The 20,188-nt window shown below is 37.2% G+C and overlaps 1 protein-coding gene across 1 annotated transcript; it reads left to right on the top strand.

Moving 5' to 3' along the window:
• The first annotated feature begins 850 nt into the window (after positions 1-850).
• Positions 851-19,672, top strand: MYL4 (myosin light chain 4). The gene is made up of 7 exons (XM_081344417.1): positions 851-1,277; positions 8,265-8,292; positions 14,514-14,663; positions 15,062-15,235; positions 16,567-16,644; positions 18,361-18,405; positions 19,253-19,672. The coding sequence occupies exons 1-6, from the start codon at positions 1,155-1,157 to the stop codon at positions 18,387-18,389; spliced, it is 582 nt and encodes a 193-aa protein (XP_081200543.1). The 5' UTR covers positions 851-1,154; the 3' UTR covers positions 18,390-18,405; positions 19,253-19,672.
• The last annotated feature ends 516 nt before the right edge of the window (positions 19,673-20,188 follow it).

Here is a 20,188-nt window from a genome sequence, read left to right as displayed (position 1 = left end):
AAATTTAGGCCTAACTTGTTGCAGACTTAGTCCAGCTTGTTACTTCATGGTTTAGTATAATATATGGATCCAGAGAATTGGGTTAATTGAGCAAACTATGTTTAAATTATGAATAACTTAAAATATGAGTAAGGATAGTTGTGAGAATGAAACCATTGAGTGGATATTTAGTATGTCAAGCCATAATGTGATTTGTTTGGTTTAGACTCAGCATGATATCCAAACCTAGCCATTATAGTTAGTAAAACCTGGTTTGGTTTATCCACCATGGTAAAAACTATAATAATCTAGCCATGCTTTGTTGATTAAATTACAGCTGGTTAGGCTTGCACACCCTGTTCAGCAAAAGTCAATACAATAATTTAGTACTATGGAACCTAGGTGTTGTCATTCAATATGTAACATAATTTTTTGAAAAATAATTTGTTGCTAGGGAAAAGGCAAGATTGCAAAAGATATGATTGATAATAAAATGAGAGAAAAAGCCAAATAAGGCTCTCCAGCAAGATTAGCTAGTAAAACACACACACACACACACACACACACACACACAAGAGAGAGAGAGAGAGAGAGAGAGAGAGAGAGAGAGAGAGAGAGAGAGAGAGAGAGAGAGAGAGAGAGAGAGAGAGAGAGAGAGAGAGAGAGAGAGAGAGAGAGGATCAAACAGCTTGCAGTCAACTATTCCACTGGGAAAGTGTCAGAAAGTAAATCCAGACCTTGAAAGGAATCTGTGGCATTTGCACTTGTAAGGCTTGCCTATAAAAAGACACACTTTGTTCCCCTTGAGTATAGAGGCAGATTGAGGAGCAAAGAGCTGTATAATTTTTTTTTCTGGATAATCCTCTAAAAAAAGCATTTCTATTTCAGTAAGCTTTCACAGTTCAGGTGTGCAAAAGCAGCCTGCATTTCCTATCATAGGACATGGAGCCAAGCCAGGCCCTTGTGGATGACAAAGGACAATTGTTGAGTGAGAGACAGGCTACTTTTTTGGAGACCCTTCCTTTTATAGTAAACAGTTGTCTTTGCAATTTACCCACCCCTCCAGTACGAGAACCACAGCTGAGTATATAAGACGTGGATGCAAGTATTGCCTTTTGTTCCTTGAAGCCCCTAAGGTTTTTTCAACCAAGCAATTTGGCAAGAAATCCAGACTCATGCCTCCTAAAAAGCCGGAACCCAAGAAAGAAGCCCCCAAAGCAGCTGCGGCTCCAGCTGCGGCTCCAGCTCCAGCTCCAGAACCACCTAAAGAACCTGCCTTTGATCCCAAAAGTGTGACTGTAAGTAGGAAATTCATTTCTCCTGTTCCAGCCTCTGCTAATCTGCTGCCCTCAGATGTGTCTGACAATATTGCTAAGCACATTGATTTGTGCTTTAGATTGTAAGCCACCCTGAGTCTTCGGAGAAGGGCGGGATATAAATGGGATTAAAAAATAAAAATAAATAACTCCTATAATTTCCAGATAATCCTCGAGAAGATTGTGGATAGCAAGATCCAACACATCTGAAAGGGCATCAGGTTTAGAAAAGCATAGCCATTCATTATCCTTACTGGAAATAGGAGCAGGGAATACAGTTCTGCCACTGACACATTAAATTACCTGCAGCAGGTGACTATGTTCAAACAGGGTTCCCCAAGCTAGTGAATTTTAATAGTGGAAGAAGCCACATTTCTATTCTGAATTTATCATTTGGCTACTCTGAAATTTAGTTTATCAGCCTCCCACTTCTTCCTTATCCAGCTTCAGGTAATATTAAATATTCGTTATTTGTTTTAATTAAATAGTGTGATCTGCAATAGTTATTTTGGAAATCAGCTTCTGCTTGATGAGTATATTTTGCAGAAATGGGATAGTACAAGTTAATTGTAACCTTTAATATGTCTGGTGCTTGATAAAAAATAATTCACATATTGAAAGTTTTGCTAAGATTTGTATTTAACCTGAAATTAATTGTTTGTAACATGTTTTCATCAAATGTATTATGATTCTAAGGAATGAATATTATATACTGTATGTTCATTTTCTTGGTCTGAAAAAAACTGAAAATGTTGAGAAATGTTTAATTTCCCATAAAATTATGGTCGAATAGTTTTCTTGTTTAAAATCATGCTGACACTGTTGAAAATGGAATGAACGTTCACAAAATAATTATCAGACCCTTTTCCACATTGTTTTCAACTGTCTGAAGAAATCATCTACATCTAGCTTGAAAGACTTCCAAAAGCTTCTAAAACTTGAAAATCTGCCTATTCAGGGATTTTTAAAAGTTCGGTATAGATCCCTTCTGTGATACTGCATTATTCTGAAGAAACAAAAGATATCATTAGTGTACAAAAATTGTTTTGCATTGAGATAAATTAATTTATAAGTATGTACAGTGTTTTGTGCACTGATTTTTCACAAATACAAACAAATTTCATTCTCATTTTCTTTCCCAAATAACACACTTTCCAATCTTGTTCTCCTTTGATATGTTAGATATCTCTTTTCTCTGTGAATTTTCACATAGAAAAAATAGCAGGAATAATGGTGTCAAATGATGGACATCACAACTTTCTAATTTTTTTCCCCTAATGGCTATGGCCTCCATTTTCATTTTCCAGGTAGATTATTGGGCAGAAAATAACATCAAAGATGTAGTTTCAACATTTTTATATAGTCATGTTGAACTCATGAAACATTAGAAAATATTATAATTTATGCATAGTTTTGGAATTTCAGCTGATAAGTAAACCCAGGTAAAAAAAACCAGATGAGACAATATAAAAATAGGAAGACACAGATTTTTTTTTGAAGTTCTCTTTTTCTTTATTTTTTAAAGAGAGAACTTATTCTTTTGGAGCTACTTGTTTTACTGTTGAACATAACTAGGTTCATTCACCATACAATAGTATGTTTAATCATTATTTATCAAATAAACCACAATTGATTGGATTTGTACAGATCCTAGGGACTGGATTTACTTTAAACCCAAACTAAGTAAGCTGCATCACAACTTATTACGCTGCATGAATGTTAATTTATATTGGTAGTCCATGTATGATATACCATGCGCTAAATAAACATTGCATGAAATAGGTCAGTATATCTGCCAGATGTATACAGAAGCCAAATGGTTTCATTGAAGCTAACCCTAGCCCTAAAATAATAGAATGGGAAGGGCTGTTTAGGGGAATCTAAAGTAAACCATTCCAGACAGATGGCTACCTAACTTCTATTTCAACCCTTTCAGAAAGGTGCAGCTTATCATCCTGTGGAAAGTTGGTTCTACTACCCAACTGCTCTTTATTCTTTAGAATGGTAGCACTCTACAATCCTAAAGAATAATCTTTCCTTTTTTCTATGTTCCATTTGCTCAGGTATTTGTTAAGTTCTATTTCCCCCCCCCTCTACTTTTTCTTTTCAACACTAAACCTTCCTAGTTCCTTCAATATTTCTTCATAGAGCTATGGTATTTTCCTAATCCTCTTGTCATATGGTTTGCCCTTCTCTCATGTTCTCTGAATCCTTCTTTTTTATATATAATATTTTATTAATTTTCCAATTTTACATTTGAGTATTTAAAAAGCAACGTGGTGACTGGGTTAATCAATAGTTCAGTAACAAAATCTTTAGTGCAGATCTCAGGTTACAACATCAGATATTTCTTCTCTTTTTCCCTTAACATTTACTGTCTCGAATTCAAGCTAGTACATTTCTAATTATATCAACTCAATAAAAACATCATTATTACATTTATCAATAATTTTTAGTTTATACATTCAATCTTCATAAACAATCCAAATCCTGTTATTAATTTTTACATAATTTTTAATTTCTCATCAATATTCCAATTTAACCTTTGATATCCATAATTTTCAGACTTTGGGTAACCAAGATTTTCCTTATCTCACTTCATAACAAACTATAATGTCCAAAATACACATTTTATCTATTCAGATGTAATCTTGTTCTATTTCCTAAAAGTTATCTATTTCCAACCGTATTAAATCATTTACTTAATAATACAATATCCCCTTTAATAAATCAAAACCATTATATATATTGCCTGGGTTAATCAATAAATCAAACATATTCATGGTGAATTAATCTTCTTTTCCCTTTTAGATCTAATTTTTCAATATTAGACAAATCAAATCCTTATTTTCAACTGATTTCCAACTATTTTAAATCTAATAACCAAAATTCCCCTTATCTCAACATCTCCCTTTAACCCTCTAGTTGACAATATAAAATCCCCTCTAATGAATCAAAACCCAATTTTTTCAACCTTATTCTAGCTTTCTTCCTTTGCCAACTTTTTTTTAAAATCCCATTTATATCCCACCCTTCTCCGAAGACTCAGGGCGGCTTACAATCTAAAGCACAAATCAATGTGCTTAGCAATAGCCTTCATTCTATGTATATGCCTGCTTATTAGGACTTTCCCCCCCAAGCGGCATTATTACAAAGTCAGCTTATTGCCCCCAACAGTATGGGTCCTCATTTTACCTACCTCAGAAGGATGGAAGGCTGAGTCAACCTTGAGCCTGGTGGGACACGAACTTGCACTAATTGCAGGCAGCTGATGTTACTTGGCTTCCATATCAGCACTTTTAGATCAGAAAAAGCTTATGAGGAATGTGTCAACTTGTTATCCATTGTTTGTCCATAATATTTGATATTTAGAGGTACATTTCTTTTTAATATTTAAGTGTCAGTAAGCTACTCTTAATAACAATGAAACACACTTAACTGTCTAACAAGCAGTAGGTCATGTGTTTCTTGTTATCATTTGCTTTCCACAGGCACTCAAAGCAAATCCCCAAAACTCTTGCTCTCTGAAGTTATCATGCAGGCAAGGGGAAAAAACTTTTTGCATTCCTCTCCTTTGATAGTGGCACATTCTTGTAAGATAGGTCTTGGAGTTGAATTATTAATAGCTACAGAACAGAATGGAAAAGGTTTGGAAAGATGATTTATGCTACGGTAATAAATATATATATAAGCAGTGCTTTTTTGTAAAAGAAAAAGGTGCCGGAACTCACACATGTCATACAACCTGCCTTGCCTAACCTACAAAGTTCCATCCAAAAAAGGTGCCGGAACTCCGTTCTGAGCATTCTATGAGAAAAAAAGCCCTGTATATAAGCACAAACACAGATACTAATACATAAACTTGGTAAATCATAATAAATTGGCTTGGATCACTTATTACCCTAAGCTTCATTATGGGTTTTTTTAATATATATGAATTCAGCCAGTTGTGTTTTTGTGTGTGTGTGTGTGTGTGTGTGTGTGTGTGTCTGTGTCTGTGTGTGTATGTGATGTGTGTGTGTGTAGATAGATGAATAGATATAGATATATAGAGATAGATAGATGATAGATAGATAGATAGATAGATAGATAGATAGATAGATGATAGATACAGATAGATAATCAACACTAGCACTCTATAATTAAACCAGAATGACTGAAATCTTCACTTTTTAAAATATTCCTCTCATGTGCAATTCAAAGCACACACTTAAAGATTTGTACATATTGATTGCAAAGTGTGCAAACAAAGGCACCAAAAGTGTATGATATATTGGATAAGGATTGAAATGGGTAATGGAGATCCAGTTCAAGTCTGTACTGAATATTTACTGGATGCTTTTGAACCAGTTGCTATTTCATAGCCCAATTTACATTGCAGGGAAAAAAAATGAAGAGATATAACTGGAATAACTAAAGGAAATAATCTAACAAATAATATGAAAGAAAAAAACATCTACAAAAAAGTATATCCTAAGAAAGGAATATAAAGAGATGTATAATAAAGAGAAATGTTCATAAAAATGAATAGGACTTTTTAAAACTAATGTAGAAATGTATAGGAACAAACATGAAACTGACATACTATGTTTCTCCACTCACAGTGACAACCTGATTACATTTTCCTTCAGTTCAGGATTAGGTCAATGGGGAGAACCTGGACAATAAATTAAGAAGTAGAAGCTGCCAGGAGATCAGAAAATAAGGAGATGTTTTAATAGTGGGACCGCCAGAAAAAAACTTGCAATGGCAGAGTGCTCCTTTTTATTCTTCCATTTAGTCAGCCACATTCTCTTCCATGATACTATACTCCAGTCTATCTCTTCTCTGAACCCCAAATCAGCATTCTGTTGGGCTGTCATTAGGCTATTTGTGAGTTCCACAACTTGCCTGACTTTTTGGTATTTCTGAAACCTTATGATTTCTTACAACATTGGGTGTAAGTGGTAGTACTCACATATGACCGCTGGCAGCAAAGAATGGATGTTACATTATAGAAGATGGAACTTTCCTGTCCAGATTTTCAATATAGTAACCATTACCTCTTGCAAGGCAATAGATTCCTTCTTCTGCATTTTTATCTTCTCTCATCAGTTGACGGATATTTCCATACTAATGAAAATGCTTAAGTCTCATTGTGCTATTTCACTCTTGAGATTTAACCTTCTATAAAATAATTATAAAATGGATGATTTTGTAGAAAAATATACCTTCTACAAAAATTCTAAAAATATTTTTTACATAATAGTCCTTATTTAGGTTATATTCCTTCAAATGTTAATACAGAATATTCTCAATAATGTTTAATTAAGCCAAATTAGCTTGGTTTGCCAATAATTGGAGGGGGATGTCTCAAACCAATCAACCATATTGCAGTTTTTTCCTGATATTCTTTCATATCATCTGGAACAAAAGTCTTCATATGTAAAGTGTGTATGTACATAGATGGGCTTTTAGACAAGGTAATGAGAGTACAGTTTTATGTACTTTGCACAGAGCTTCCGCAGATAGTTGTACTGAGTGTGTTAATGACTACATAAAGGCAGTGCCATTTTTAGTTAACTGGGATGGGAGTGGAACTTGAATGGAAGCTTTAAGAATGCCTTGACTGGGGTTTATCACCTTTGGAAGATATGAGATGGAAGACACAGGAAGATGTGAGCTATCACATACGTACTGTACAGGGCAGTGTATTTCTGTGTGATTTTATGGCTAGATTATGAAAAACAACTAGAAACCAAAACATTTCTGATTAAATAAGAATTATGTTTAGCATCACTTTGTGGAACTTTATAAAAGCAACAAATAAACTCTGCTGCCTGACCAGTATTGCAATCAAAGTTTCAGAATGAAAGAGACAACAGAGGGAAGGGGGGAATGGTTCAGATAGACTCTGAACAACAAGAGATGAAGCTAGGGAAGAAAGGGTAAGTTTTCATTTCAATTTGAAGAATACATGTCTTTGGCTGGGATTTCTAACATAAAAATATTTTCATGCTATAGCAATTTCATGCAATTCTGTATACACTTTAGCTTACAATTGACAGATATAATTGAATTCACCCATCATTCCAAAACATAGTTTGCTTAAGTATGATTTATTGAAAAATCATAGCTCATTAGGTTTGAGCAGTATGTACAGTATAGCCAAATTATATAAATGTTATGTGAATCTACAGAATCCAACCTGAGAAATGCACTAAATATAAAAGTACAGTTTCTCATCATTGACGTCTCCTCTCCAGAAAGCATGACCAGATTTTAAAAAATAAGTAAATGAAATTATCTACAGTAGGCCTTTACTTATAACTGGTCATTTAACAACTATTCAAAATTATGACAGACTTTACAAAAGCTATTTATGACCTATTCTCAAAGTTACAACTGCTGCCCCTCTCCCTATGGTCACATGATCACATTTTGGGCATTTGGCAACTGACTCACATTTAAGACTGGTGGCAATGTTCTGTTATCATGTGATTGGAATTTGCGATATTTTTTGCCATTTACCAGCAGAACATGGGGGAAAAAACCATTGGATATGCTGGATTTGCTTAATGACAGTGAATGACTTCACATAAAATTGGTGATAAAATGTCCAGTCATGTAGTGTCTCGACTTACAACCACAATGACTTGTGATCAAAATTCTGGAATCTATGGTGGGTTATAAGTTGAAGACTACCTCTAGTCTTGTTTGTACATGTACTAAAAAGCTTGTAGACACCTTAAATTATTCAAATAATTTGACTAATTATGTGGTATCATGTCAGTGTCAACTCTTAGTGACCTTGTAGATTTTCTCCATGATGATCTGTCCCTAATTTGATCTTTCAGTTTGCAAATAGTGCACATTGCTAATTTTAGTATGCAGTACATGTTAAGAGATGGATTGACCCAAGTTGAGTCAAACTCTAAAAAGGGAATAGCAAATAATTAATAATTATGCCTTTCCCTTTCTCTCCCATAGATTGAATTCAATGCTGACCAGATTGAAGGTAAGTAATGGTTGATTTAAATCTATTGTATTCATATGTGTGCTACTTTCTACTTTTCCATGTTTTAGTGAATTAAATTGCCATTAGTTGAGTTCACAAAATACATTAAACCATAAACCATGAAAGCCTTAAATTCAGCAGGACTTATGATAAAAATTATTATGTTGGTATCAGATCAAATGCATTTGCTGCATTCACATACCATATTGAGACTTTTAATGATGGTTTTATAAACAAATTAGAATGGCTTGTTTTGCATATGTAACATTATAGTGTAGCATGATTGAACAAAATCAAAGACCATAACAGAACAACAAAGCTGGAAGGGACCTTGGATGTCTTCTAGTCCAACCCCCTGCTCAAGCAGCAGACCCTCATATCGAAAGCCTCCAGTGGTGGCGCACCCACAAGCTTTACCACTGGTTAATTGTTCTCACTGTTAGGAAATTTAGATTTAGATTTAGATTTTATTAGATTTATATACCGCCCTTTCCCGAAGGACTCAGGGCGGTTTACAGGGCATTTTAAAATCATATCAATATAAAATACAAAGTTAAAAGAGAATTAAAAGATTAAATTATCCCTGCAAATAAAACCCCAGTTAAAATTCTCAGCCTGGGTCAGAGAGCTCAAAGAGCCAAGTCTTCAGGTCCGGCGGAATGAGCGTAGGTCAGGGGCAGTCCTGAGCTCCACGGGCAGCTGGTTCCAGAGGGCAGGTGCACCCACAGAAAAGGCCCTCTCCCTGGGTGTTATCCACCGGCAATGTTTTACCAGCGGCACCCTGAGAAGACCCTCCCTCTGCGAGCGCACTGGACGAAGGGAACTTGATGCTGGCAGCAGGTGTTCCCTCAAATATCCCGGACCCAAGCCATTTAGGGCTTTATAGGTCATCACCAGCACTTTGAATCTCACCCGGAGGGCAACCGGAAGCCAATGCAGCTCACGGAGTAGAGGTGTTACATGGGAGTATTGGGAAACCACCATCACAACTCGCGCGGCCGCATTCTGCACCAGTTGTAGTCTCCGAATGGTTCTCAAGGGCAGCCCCTTTCTCCTTAGTTCTAGGTTGCTTTGGTTAGTTTCCATCCATTGCTTCTTGTTTTGTCTTCTGGTGCTTTGGAAAATAGGTTGACCCCTCTTTTTTGTGGCAGCCCCTCAAATATTGGAACACTGCTATCATGTCGACCCTAGTCCTTTTTATTAGACTAGACAAACCCAATTCCTGCAATCATTCTTCACATGTTTTAGCTCCATCCCACTAGTCATCATTATTGCTCTTTTCTGCACTGTTTCTGGAGTCTCAACATCTTTTTTATAATATGGTAAACAAAACTGGATGCAGTACTCTAAATGTGGTCTTACTAAGGCTTTATAAAGCAGTATTAGTATTTCACGTGATCTTAATTCTATTCTTCTGTTAATGCAGCCTAGGGTTACATTGGCTTTTTTGGCTGTGCTGCATACTGCTGGTTCATATTTAAGTGATAATCCACTAGGACTGCAAATCCACAGTTATTGTTATTAAACCAAGTTTCACCCAATCTGTACCCATACATTTGGTTTTCTTGCCTAAGTGTAAAACCTTACTCTTCTCTACATTGAATTTCATTTGTTAGATAGGGCACGGTGTTCAAGTCTGTCAAGATCCATCTGGATTTTGAGCCTATCTTCTGGGGTGTTGGCTATTCCTGCCAGTTTATTGTCATCTGCAAATTTGATGAGTTCCCCTTCTATTCCCTCATCTAAATCATTTATAAAGATGTAGCAGAGTACTGTGCCTAAAATGGAACCTTGGGGTGCCCCACTGCTTACTTCTTTCCATTTAGATGTAGTCCATTAAGGACTGTATATTGAGTATGGTTTGTCAGCCAGTTACAAATTCATCTGGCAGTGATGCTGTCTATCCCACATTTGTTTAGCTTACCAAGAAGTAGTTTGTGATGTACTTTTCAAATGCTTTACTGAGATCAAAGTATATTATGTCCACTGCATTTTGTTGGTCCACTAATTTAGTCATGTTGTCAAAGAATGAAATAAGAGTTGTTTGGCATAATCTCTTTTTGACAAATCCATGTTGGGTTCTTGTTTAACTTTGCTTGCTTCTAAGTGTTCGCAGATCTTTTGCTTAATTATCTTTTCCACGATCTTCCCAAATATTGATGTCAGACTGATTGGTCTGTAGTTTCCTGGATCTATTTTTTCCCCTTTTTGGAAGATAAGAACCACATCAGCTCTTTTCGAGTCCTCTGGTAGTTCCCCAGTACTCCAGGAACTATGAAAGATATGGTTAAGTGGTTCTGAGATCATGTCTGCCAGCTTCTTCAGAACTCTGGCATGTAATCCACCACATCCTGGTGATTTGAAGTTGTCTAGAGTGGACAGCTGTTCTTTTACCATTTTCTTTCTTATGTTAATTTATATTCCTAGTCTGTCTTCTACAGTTATGTTTTTGGTAGGTTGGGATGTATTATTTTTTTGCATGAAGACAGACGCAAATAAACAATAGCCTTGTATAATAGCTTTTGCTACCTGAAAGCTATTGAATAAGCAGCTATGTTACCTATATATAGAAACTTCACAATATTTCAATGGGTTTTAACCTGTATTTTTGAGCACTAGCAATTTCCCTTTTTTCAGAGGAAGAGACATATAATGGCGAAACCTAGATAAGGTTAGATATGTTGAATTATATTTTATTTTGGTTGACAGTATGGCAAAATACATTGTTATCTACAAATAATGGGAATTGTTGGCTAAATCTCAAGCAATAGCTTGGGAAGGTAGAAAAACTGCACTGGGGGTGTGTGTCTGAATTTCAGTCTTGAAGTTCAATTCAGTTTACAAATCCTTTGATATATTATTAGCCATTGTGATATCACTGATGACCTAATAAGAAGCCAACCTAACTATTGCTGTGGCCCAAGGATTTCTGTGGAGCTTAAGACACTTGGGCTTCCACTTGTCTGAGGTTGCACGTTGGCTCTGACTTCTTGTAATCATTCAACAGTAGAGATACAATAATGAAAAAGGTGATGTTGGAGATCCAGAAAAAAGTAGACCGTGCCTCAGAGGTAGTGAAGGATTTTGATGGTAAAATTTCAGCCTTGAATTCACGGATGGATATGCTGGAAGAGCAAATTCACAGCCTGGCCCAGTCAATTGCTGCAACTAGCTCTATAATTGAGCACGAGCAAGAATGCAGACAGGATTTGGATTGCTCAACTAGACAAAATAAATACCTCAGTTGCTACATGAAACAGATGAAGAAATCAATGCAACTTCGAACTCTCAGGATCCATGGCTTGCCTGAGAAAGAAGAGGGCCACAATATGGCAGCCTTCATAGAAAAATGGTTACCACAGATTCTGAAATTAGAAGGCCCTACCATTGTGGTGGACAAAGCCTATCGACTACCACAGAAAAGGGACAAATCAAATGCAAATCAATGCAGCAGGACTGTTCTTATTCAGCTTGCAGAATTAAAGGATAAAGAACGGATAATGCAGCAAGTTAAGAAGCTAAAACCTATCACATACAAAAATAACATAATTCTGATTTTTCCAGAAATATTCATCCCTGAAGGTAACATTCTGGGCTGAAATTAAAACTGAACATTTCAGGTAGTACACAGTTTATAGGATCCAGATACAGTAGTTATACTATGAGTATACTGTTTGAAATCAATGGGACTTAATAATTTCAACTAAATTCAATGGATCCACATGGATTATGCTATTAATAAGGTTTCAGTTCAATCAATTTTTCTGTTCAGATGGCCGTACAAAAGAATGTAAGTTTCCTGCAACTTTAAATAAAACATAGATTAAAAACATAGGATAGTTTATTTAGGAATTATCTAAGCACAAAGAGATTTAAGTTGATTTAATGATTCCTTTAAATGGAATAGTAGTACAATACTATAGGAATAGAAGCATTCTTAGAAATCATGATTCTGATCTGTTCAACATAAAGATCTACAATGTTGAATGCATTGGCTTCGTTTCTGCTCAAATGTCTCTTCAGAGCCAAGTAGACTATACTGTTTTTAGTATTGGGAATTTTCTTTTGAAGTTCAACTAAAACCTTTCTCTTCCCCCCACCTTTCTGTTCAATTGTATTCAATTCCTGGATGTCCCTGGAGTTTTCCTGGTAAAGTTTTTCAGAAGTGGTTTGCCACTGCCTTCTTCCTAGTGCTGAGAGAAAGTGATTGGCCCAAAGTCAGTCGGATTTCCAAACTCTCTACCTTTTCCTGTAATCTATTCCAAATGAATATGCTGGAACAAATACCATGCCTGGCACATCTTTTAAATTACCACTTTATTTGTACAATATATTCAAAGAACATTATTCATTTTTATGTTAAAATATTTAACTGTTTTCTTCCCCTTTATTATGCAAGAGCTGTCCATAGGGTCTAGGACAGTTGTTCGTGGTTGCCTGGCCACACCAGGTTCAACTTGAGCCCCCAACCGCAGCTGACTCACCATGGGAAGTCATTCTTGGCTGGTCTTCCACCGGTGCTCCTCTCCCACTACTGGTCCTGTTGCTTCTTGCCTGCCCTCTCGTCCCAGGCAATTTGCTGAGGGACACTTGTCCCTGGCCAATTAGCCATGTGTCCCGGCTTTCTGAAGTGGAAACTGGAAAGGTGTGCGTGTGGGTGTGTTGTTTCCCCTAGCAAGAAGCGCTGCTTCCTGACCCACTGCGCTTTGTGTGTACACAAGCGGGAGTGACTTGGTGACAAAGTGCGAGCTCAGAGTGGCCTCATGTATGGGCATGGTGAAAAGGACAGGAGAAAGCAAACCAGAGGAATGATTCAGTGGGTCCCTGCAAGCTGCTGCCTTCCAGATGTTCCATGCTTTTTTAGGGAGCCCCTTGGCTCAATGCTGCAGTTTCATGGCAAGACAGCAGATGGGGAGGTGGAGATTCGAGGTGCTTCTGAAAGGGAGTGATTGGCTAATAATAGAGTCCTTCCAAGCTCATCCAGAAATCAGGAATTTGTTTTAAGTTTCTAAATGGAACTTGGAAGAAGGGGTTGGCTGAAAGTTTACCTTGTTGTGCCCCAATTGTTCTTCCTTTCTTCTGCCAAATTAAAAGAAACCCTGCTACTGTAATGCTATTGTTAAAAATTAGGGGTTGGAAACTTACTATCTTTTATAAGATTACCAATCACAGGTCTAGATTAGTTTCTTTATACCGTGTTGAATTAGTGCCAGAATTTGACATTGCTCAAAATGTTTTGGATTTGATCTATGCTTAGACTCTGAGATGGTGAACGGGGAAAAAAAATCACAACGCCATGGCTAGCCAGGCCCTGCCTGAGTCCACCTTGGCCAGCCCTACCCTGCCCCCTCCAGCTAGTGATGGGTTAGGGTTAGGCGAAAGGAGTGACAGATCGCAACCAATAAAAAGACTGGATGAATTTTCTCTCCAGGGAATGATTGCTAGGGTGTCTCACTCCCAAGTTCATGTGACCAACTGTTTCTCTTTTAATATACTCAGCCATCCAACGTTCTCGAGGCAGCTGGTGGGGACAGGGCCCTTCCTTTACAACCTTTAAGGAGGAGGAGGCCACCGGCTCCTGTTGCATCCTGTCTTGCCCTGCTTTGCACCCAGCTCCTTCTCACAATGCCGAGCATCTCAGAGGAGCTGGGTGCAGAGTGGGGGCAGGCAGGGTTTTTTTTATTTTAGCAGAGGAAATTAAACGAATTCCTGATTTCTGGGTGTGCTTGAAAGGATTCTATTATTAGCCAATTCTTCCCTTTCTGAAAATCTCTGCTCACTTACCTGCTGCCTTGCCACGAATCTGCAGTTTTCAGCCCAGGGGTGCCCTACAACAGTGTGGAATGTCTGGCAGGCAGCAGCTGATGATGAGCATCCCTGATGAGTCAGCTGTGGTGGGGAACCTGGGGTGAAGTGGGCATGGCCTGGTGGCCACAGCCAATTGTCCCATTCCAATGTCCATAGAACAACAGCCCAAATCACTTTCTGCTTTACAATTTCTCACATGGAAAGAGATATGTTCTAATATTTCTGTTTGCTACCTAGTCTAGCTGTTATGCTTTCTTTTATGTTCAGATAAATATAACTCCAAAACTCCCATATATAGAAAAAACAGGCCTCCATTTCTGTTCTTTGAACTATTTCCACCGGTTGGTTAGGAAGGATTTCTACAAAACTTTCTGCTAATGCTAAGAACTAATGGAATTTTGTTTTTTGCCCAGAGTTCAAGGAAGCATTCATGCTCTTTGACAGGACCCCAACTGGAGAAATGAAAATCACATACAGCCAATGTGGAGATGTCATGCGAGCCCTGGGACAGAACCCAACCAATGCAGAGGTCTTGAAAGTGCTAGGGAAACCAAAGCCAGAAGGTACGTATATACAGGAAAGATTCAGCCTTTTCATATCCCACTCCAGAAGTTTCCTACCTATCATAAAATTATACATTTGCATGTTCAATAACTGATCTAGAAGCAATTGCCAAACCTAATTCTTCTGAACTATAATATATCTTTTCCAAGTTCAAATCTGCCTGAATTAGTTTCCAAGTTTGTTGTCACAAGGAGCTATATTGATGAAATGGGAAAACTGTAACACACAGGGGAAGAGTGTGGGTGTAGGTGTGTGTGTGTGTGTGTGTGTGTGTGTGTGAGAGAGAGAGAGAGAGAGAGAGAGAGAGAGAGAGAGAGAGAGAGAGAGAGAGAGAGAGAGAGAAATGAGAATCAGAACTGTTATTTTTGATATTTGTCATCATGTTCTTTCTTGTCAGAAATGAACACAAAGATGCTGGATTTTGAGACCTTCCTCCCAATGTTACAACACATTGCCCGATCCAAAGACCAGGGGACTTTTGAGGACTTTGTGGAAGGACTGCGTGTCTTTGACAAGGAAGGAAATGGCACTGTCATGGGAGCTGAGCTACGTCATGTTCTTGCTACTTTAGGTACAGGAAGGAATTTAGTCCGTAGCATGTTGAAGGAAGTAGAAAATCTGTAGAATTTGTGACAAAAATTATGTTTGGGCAAGGTTTGATCTTCCAGAATAATTAGCATTTAGTCAAATAATCCATATGTTCATACATACCCCAGCATGCATGCACTATATAGCACATTATTATGATTAGTTTAGGGACGCGGTGGCTCAGTGGGTTAGGACCCTGAGCTTGTCGATCAGAAGGTCGGCAGTTTGGCGGGTCAAATCCCGAGTGCCGCGTAACAGAGTGAGCACCTGTTACTCGTCCCAGCTTCTGCCAACCTAGCAGTTTGAAAGCACGTAAAAATGCAAGTAGAAAAATAGGGACCACTACGGTGGGAAGGTAACAGCGTTCCGTGCACCTTTGGCGTCTAGTCATGCCGGCCACATGACCACAGAGACGTCCTCGGACAAGCGCTGGCTCTTCGGCTTTGAAACGGAGATGAGCACCGGCCCCTAGAGTCGGAAACAACTAGCACGCATGTGTGGGGGAACCTTTACCTTTACCTTATGATTAGTTCAGACAGTAGATTGGAATTTAAAGCAGGTTATTTTTTGTGATACTTCTATGAATACTGTGTATTTGTGTGCCGTTATAGTAATATGTTGTGGTTTATGGAGCTGCCATGTTAGGGTTTTTTTCTGATTGTGCAAGATCAATGCCTAGAATGGGAGAAGGGGCCCAAGTGTGAAAGTGACTAAGGTGTATCAATAATACTTTATAATAAACGAACAGCCCTGCCCTTAAAAATCTCAGGGTAAACTTCTCAGGCATTAACCTCTGTTTATGATTATGGAAGCATAGCAGCCCATACAGAAGGCATTTCTGTATTGCTTGGTTTTCTAATTTTCTTCATTTTTGTCACAATTCCCATTCATATGTAAAACAAGCAGAACATTCATTTCTTGCAAGAATTCATTCTCTCATTTGGTAAATGCAATTCTTTTGTGACTACAGATATTTCTGGGATTATTGTTGCATATACAACTGCATCAGGAGCTACTTATCACAGGGTGCAATGGAATAACTGGAGGCTTCTGCTGAATTAAGCATCTGTCTTAATCAGTTGTCCTTGACTTGGTGCCTTTCAGAATTCTTTTGTCCATGCTAGCTAGTCATTCTGTAATTTACAATCCAAATAGATTTGGAGAATGCCAGGTTAAGAAAGACAAAAACTAGATCTTATTTAATAATAATAACCAGATTATTTAAGTAATTCCCATTTCTGTTCTTAGTACTTCTCCTGCATTCAGAGATAAGCACAGAAACAAAATTAAACTCTTTTGATTTCTATTTTATAGGTGAGAAGATGACAGAGAGTGAAGTTGAACAATTGATGGCTGGACAAGAAGATGCTAATGGCTGCATCAACTATGAAGGTATTGTAAGTGGATCAAACCCACTTTTAAAAATCTGTTAAAAAGGATCCTTTGCACTTGCTGTTTATTGCTGGAGCTATTGCTAAAACTTCCTAATGCTGTAAAGTTTCTGCTGATACTTTATTTCTCAGAAGTCTCAGTACAAAGCAGCCAGGAATAAACAGTGACTCTCTGAAGAAATAGAATGAAACGATATTGAAATGTTTCGGCTGCTGAAGTTACTGCTAGAATAAATATTGATACTGCAATCACATAGTTTTCTATTAATATGATTGAGTAGGCTTTCCACTCCATTCAGCTGCTTTCTATTTGGGACATAAGGACTACTCCTATTAGTGATACCATTAGAATGGCCTGAGAAGTTAATGCCATTTAACTTTCTATAAAAAGTATTTCTTAAATTTAAGATCAAAACTTTTTTCTCACTTATTTACCTGCACTTTTACAGAAGGGGTTGGCACCATTTTGGTGATCAAAGGACAGAATTGGGGGTGGGAGAGAGAGATGTAGCTAGCCATCCAAGAGCCGTGTTATCACAGTGGTTAGAATGCAGTATTGCAGGCTGTGCCAACTGCCAGCAGTTCAATTCTCACTGGCTCAAGATTGACTCAGCCTTCCACCCTTTCGAGGTAATATGCTGACTCTGTAAACTGCTTAGAAAGGGCTGTAAAGCACTATAAAGTGCTATTGCTATCTACAAAATTTCTTCACTATTATTACAATCGAGCCCAATCTGAAGATTCTGAACATCATACAACACAGCAAGAAATGTAAAACAAAAACAAACATTCAATTGTGATCTGTGTATGTGTAAAAATCTTGTATTAGTCTGTGACCTTCAACTGGGCAAAATTGGAAGGGTAATAATTATTAAAACAAACTAATTTAAATGAAATAATTTACAGAATGCCAGGAATCATGACCAAGAATAAAATTGGGGGAAGTGGTGGCCATTTCAGCATTTACTAAATTTTTTGGCTACATTCTCCAGAAACCCATAGGTTACATGGCACAAGGGAAGGTGGGACAACTATTTCCCTGCCCTTTTTCTCATCTCCCTGGCCCCTGCACCAAATCAACCGGCAGCAAGGCCCTACAAATAAGAGAGGATTGGCTGCTTTGAAAAAAAGGCTGAAATCTGAAATTTCATAACGGCAGCAGGCAGTGAGGGAAGGAGGGGCTTAGATGCCTACTAGTAATGTCATAGTTGGCTGAAGGATGCTGATAAGTGATGGGTGAGCCGTTTTCCTCCCTGGAGGGAGGGAGTCCTTGGGGACATGCCATAATGGGGAGTGAGGGTGCAATTTTCCTTATGCTCTGCAGCTTCCTTTATTCCCCATCCCTCAGCAAAGTGGCAGGCAGTTTCACAGGCCTGATTTCCAAGCTCCCTGCAAGTGACCCATTTAAAAATATTGATAGAAATGTATAAATTATCAATTTATGTTGAATTAATGTAAGGAAAAAAAAGCTTTCTAGAACTGTGTTGTAGCTTGTTTGTTCAGGCCATCTGAAACTACCTTTCAAATTCTTTAAAAAAATTTTTATTATACTTAATGATCTAGATTATGTGAACTGAATTTTGAAGGCTCTCCACTGACTATGGTGGGACTTAACATTTGACTAAATCTGCAAAATATTTTTATGTAAAACAATTCTTTCCGATAATCTACAGATTACCCTGCATTACTTCTAAATTTCTGTTTTTATTTTCCTCAGCTTTTGTCAAGCATATCATGTCTGGATGATGCTAGAATCTTGAAAGTAAGTACTTTTTCAACATTTCTTGTTTAAATTGTTATATAGTATGATTAGGAAAAGATGTATGTTTTCTGGCATATATTAACACTTTTCTTAGTCCTGAAAGTAGGTGTGTAAGGTGATGCTAATGCTAAATATTTTAACATTAGCAAGTCTCAAAATAGCAATGTGAAGGGGAAAAATGAAATTAGAAAATAGAGGGTAATGTCATGGAAGTTTCAGGATGTTGCAAAACTGATGGTGACCTAATAAAATTAATTAAAACTAGGACGAGAACTAGAGAATAAAAAAGCAACAGAGCTATAAACAGACACAGGGATTATAAGGATTCCTTAATTGACATATTTTGCTTTGCTTTCTTTTGCATTTTCATAAACATTTGTACAATCAAATGATTGTGCAGTACTGGTAATGGGGCAACATGGCGTGCACACACACACACAAATATCAACCAATAATTACAGTATTACAAAAGACACAAGTGTGATACTCTCATGTGATGTTTGGGCAATTCCTCACTGAGAAAAACTAACTGGAAGGACACTAATTGATTACACTAATTGAGCTTCTAATTGATCTAATCACTATTTGTGAAATTCAAAACCACACTCCTTTTGTGTCTTTTTGAAGCAGAAAACTGGCCTCTTCCACAAGACTGTGTTCAACAAAGTTCTTTGTAGTTGCAGCCATAAATAACAGCATTTGCTGTATTTTATTATTATTGGAAACAATCTTGGTTCCATTGAATGAAAATGTATAGCTAACTATATCATGATTAGTTTACACAGTTAACATTTTTTTAAAAAAAATTACTAAGAGGTCATTCAATTATCTTGTTCTTTCTTTCCAGATTCTTCAGATGAATAAAAAACTGATTCGGCAGAAATTTCCTCATACTATTTCCCCCTTAAAACTCTGTAGGAGATGAATCTACCACAAACCACATTAAAGGGGCTGCCCATTATAATAACAAAACCACTGCATTAAACACCTCTGCATCAATTTCAAATTTTACTTTTTTTTAATAGTTTCTTCTTTTTGTTGCATCTGGTACATTCAAATTAAAATATGAATATCTGTGCAGGATGCACAAATTATTATTTGGTTAAAAAAGGCCAGAAGGGGAAAATAGTGTGCATATGTAATGGCCATAAGTAATGGTTATTTGACATGGGATAGTGGGAATTATAATTAATCAGATATGGAACACATCCGATTGGAAAATGTTGCTACGTGAAAAAATAAAGATTTGTTTGTTTCTATCTTTCAACCAACTGCAGAATGTCCCATTTTTGGTAATGGATAGTAAACTGAGATACACTTTAAACGAGGAACATACAGTTGCTGAGCTCTCTTTAGGATGGAACTACACAATATCTATAGAAGGCAGACTGAATTAAATGCTCAAAAAAATAAGCAATATTAAAACACAAAATAAAAGAAATCTAGCTTTTCATAATTAATGATCAATATATGAGCAACTTAATAAGTTTGCCAAGGTAACAAACATTATCATCAAATATTTTCCTCCTGATATGTGAAGCACTCTCCCCAAATTGATGCTATATAGACTTGTAGGATTTTAGTACTGACACTTGACCATTCCATCTTGATTCAATGGTGACAGTTCTTGTAATCCAAGATATCTGGAAGGCACCAGCCTAAGGAAAACATTAGAAGGCAGCAACTATTTGGCTTTTGTAGAAAGGGCAATTTATAATCAATATATACATTTTTGCCCCATATCATGATAGGTATGTATAGTTATTAAACACCTGCCACATGT

This window comes from Vipera berus, assembly GCF_964194415.1.
Source record: "Vipera berus genome assembly, chromosome: Z".
NCBI lineage: Eukaryota > Metazoa > Chordata > Lepidosauria > Squamata > Viperidae > Vipera > Vipera berus.
This window is presented reverse-complemented; position numbering and strand designations above follow the sequence as displayed.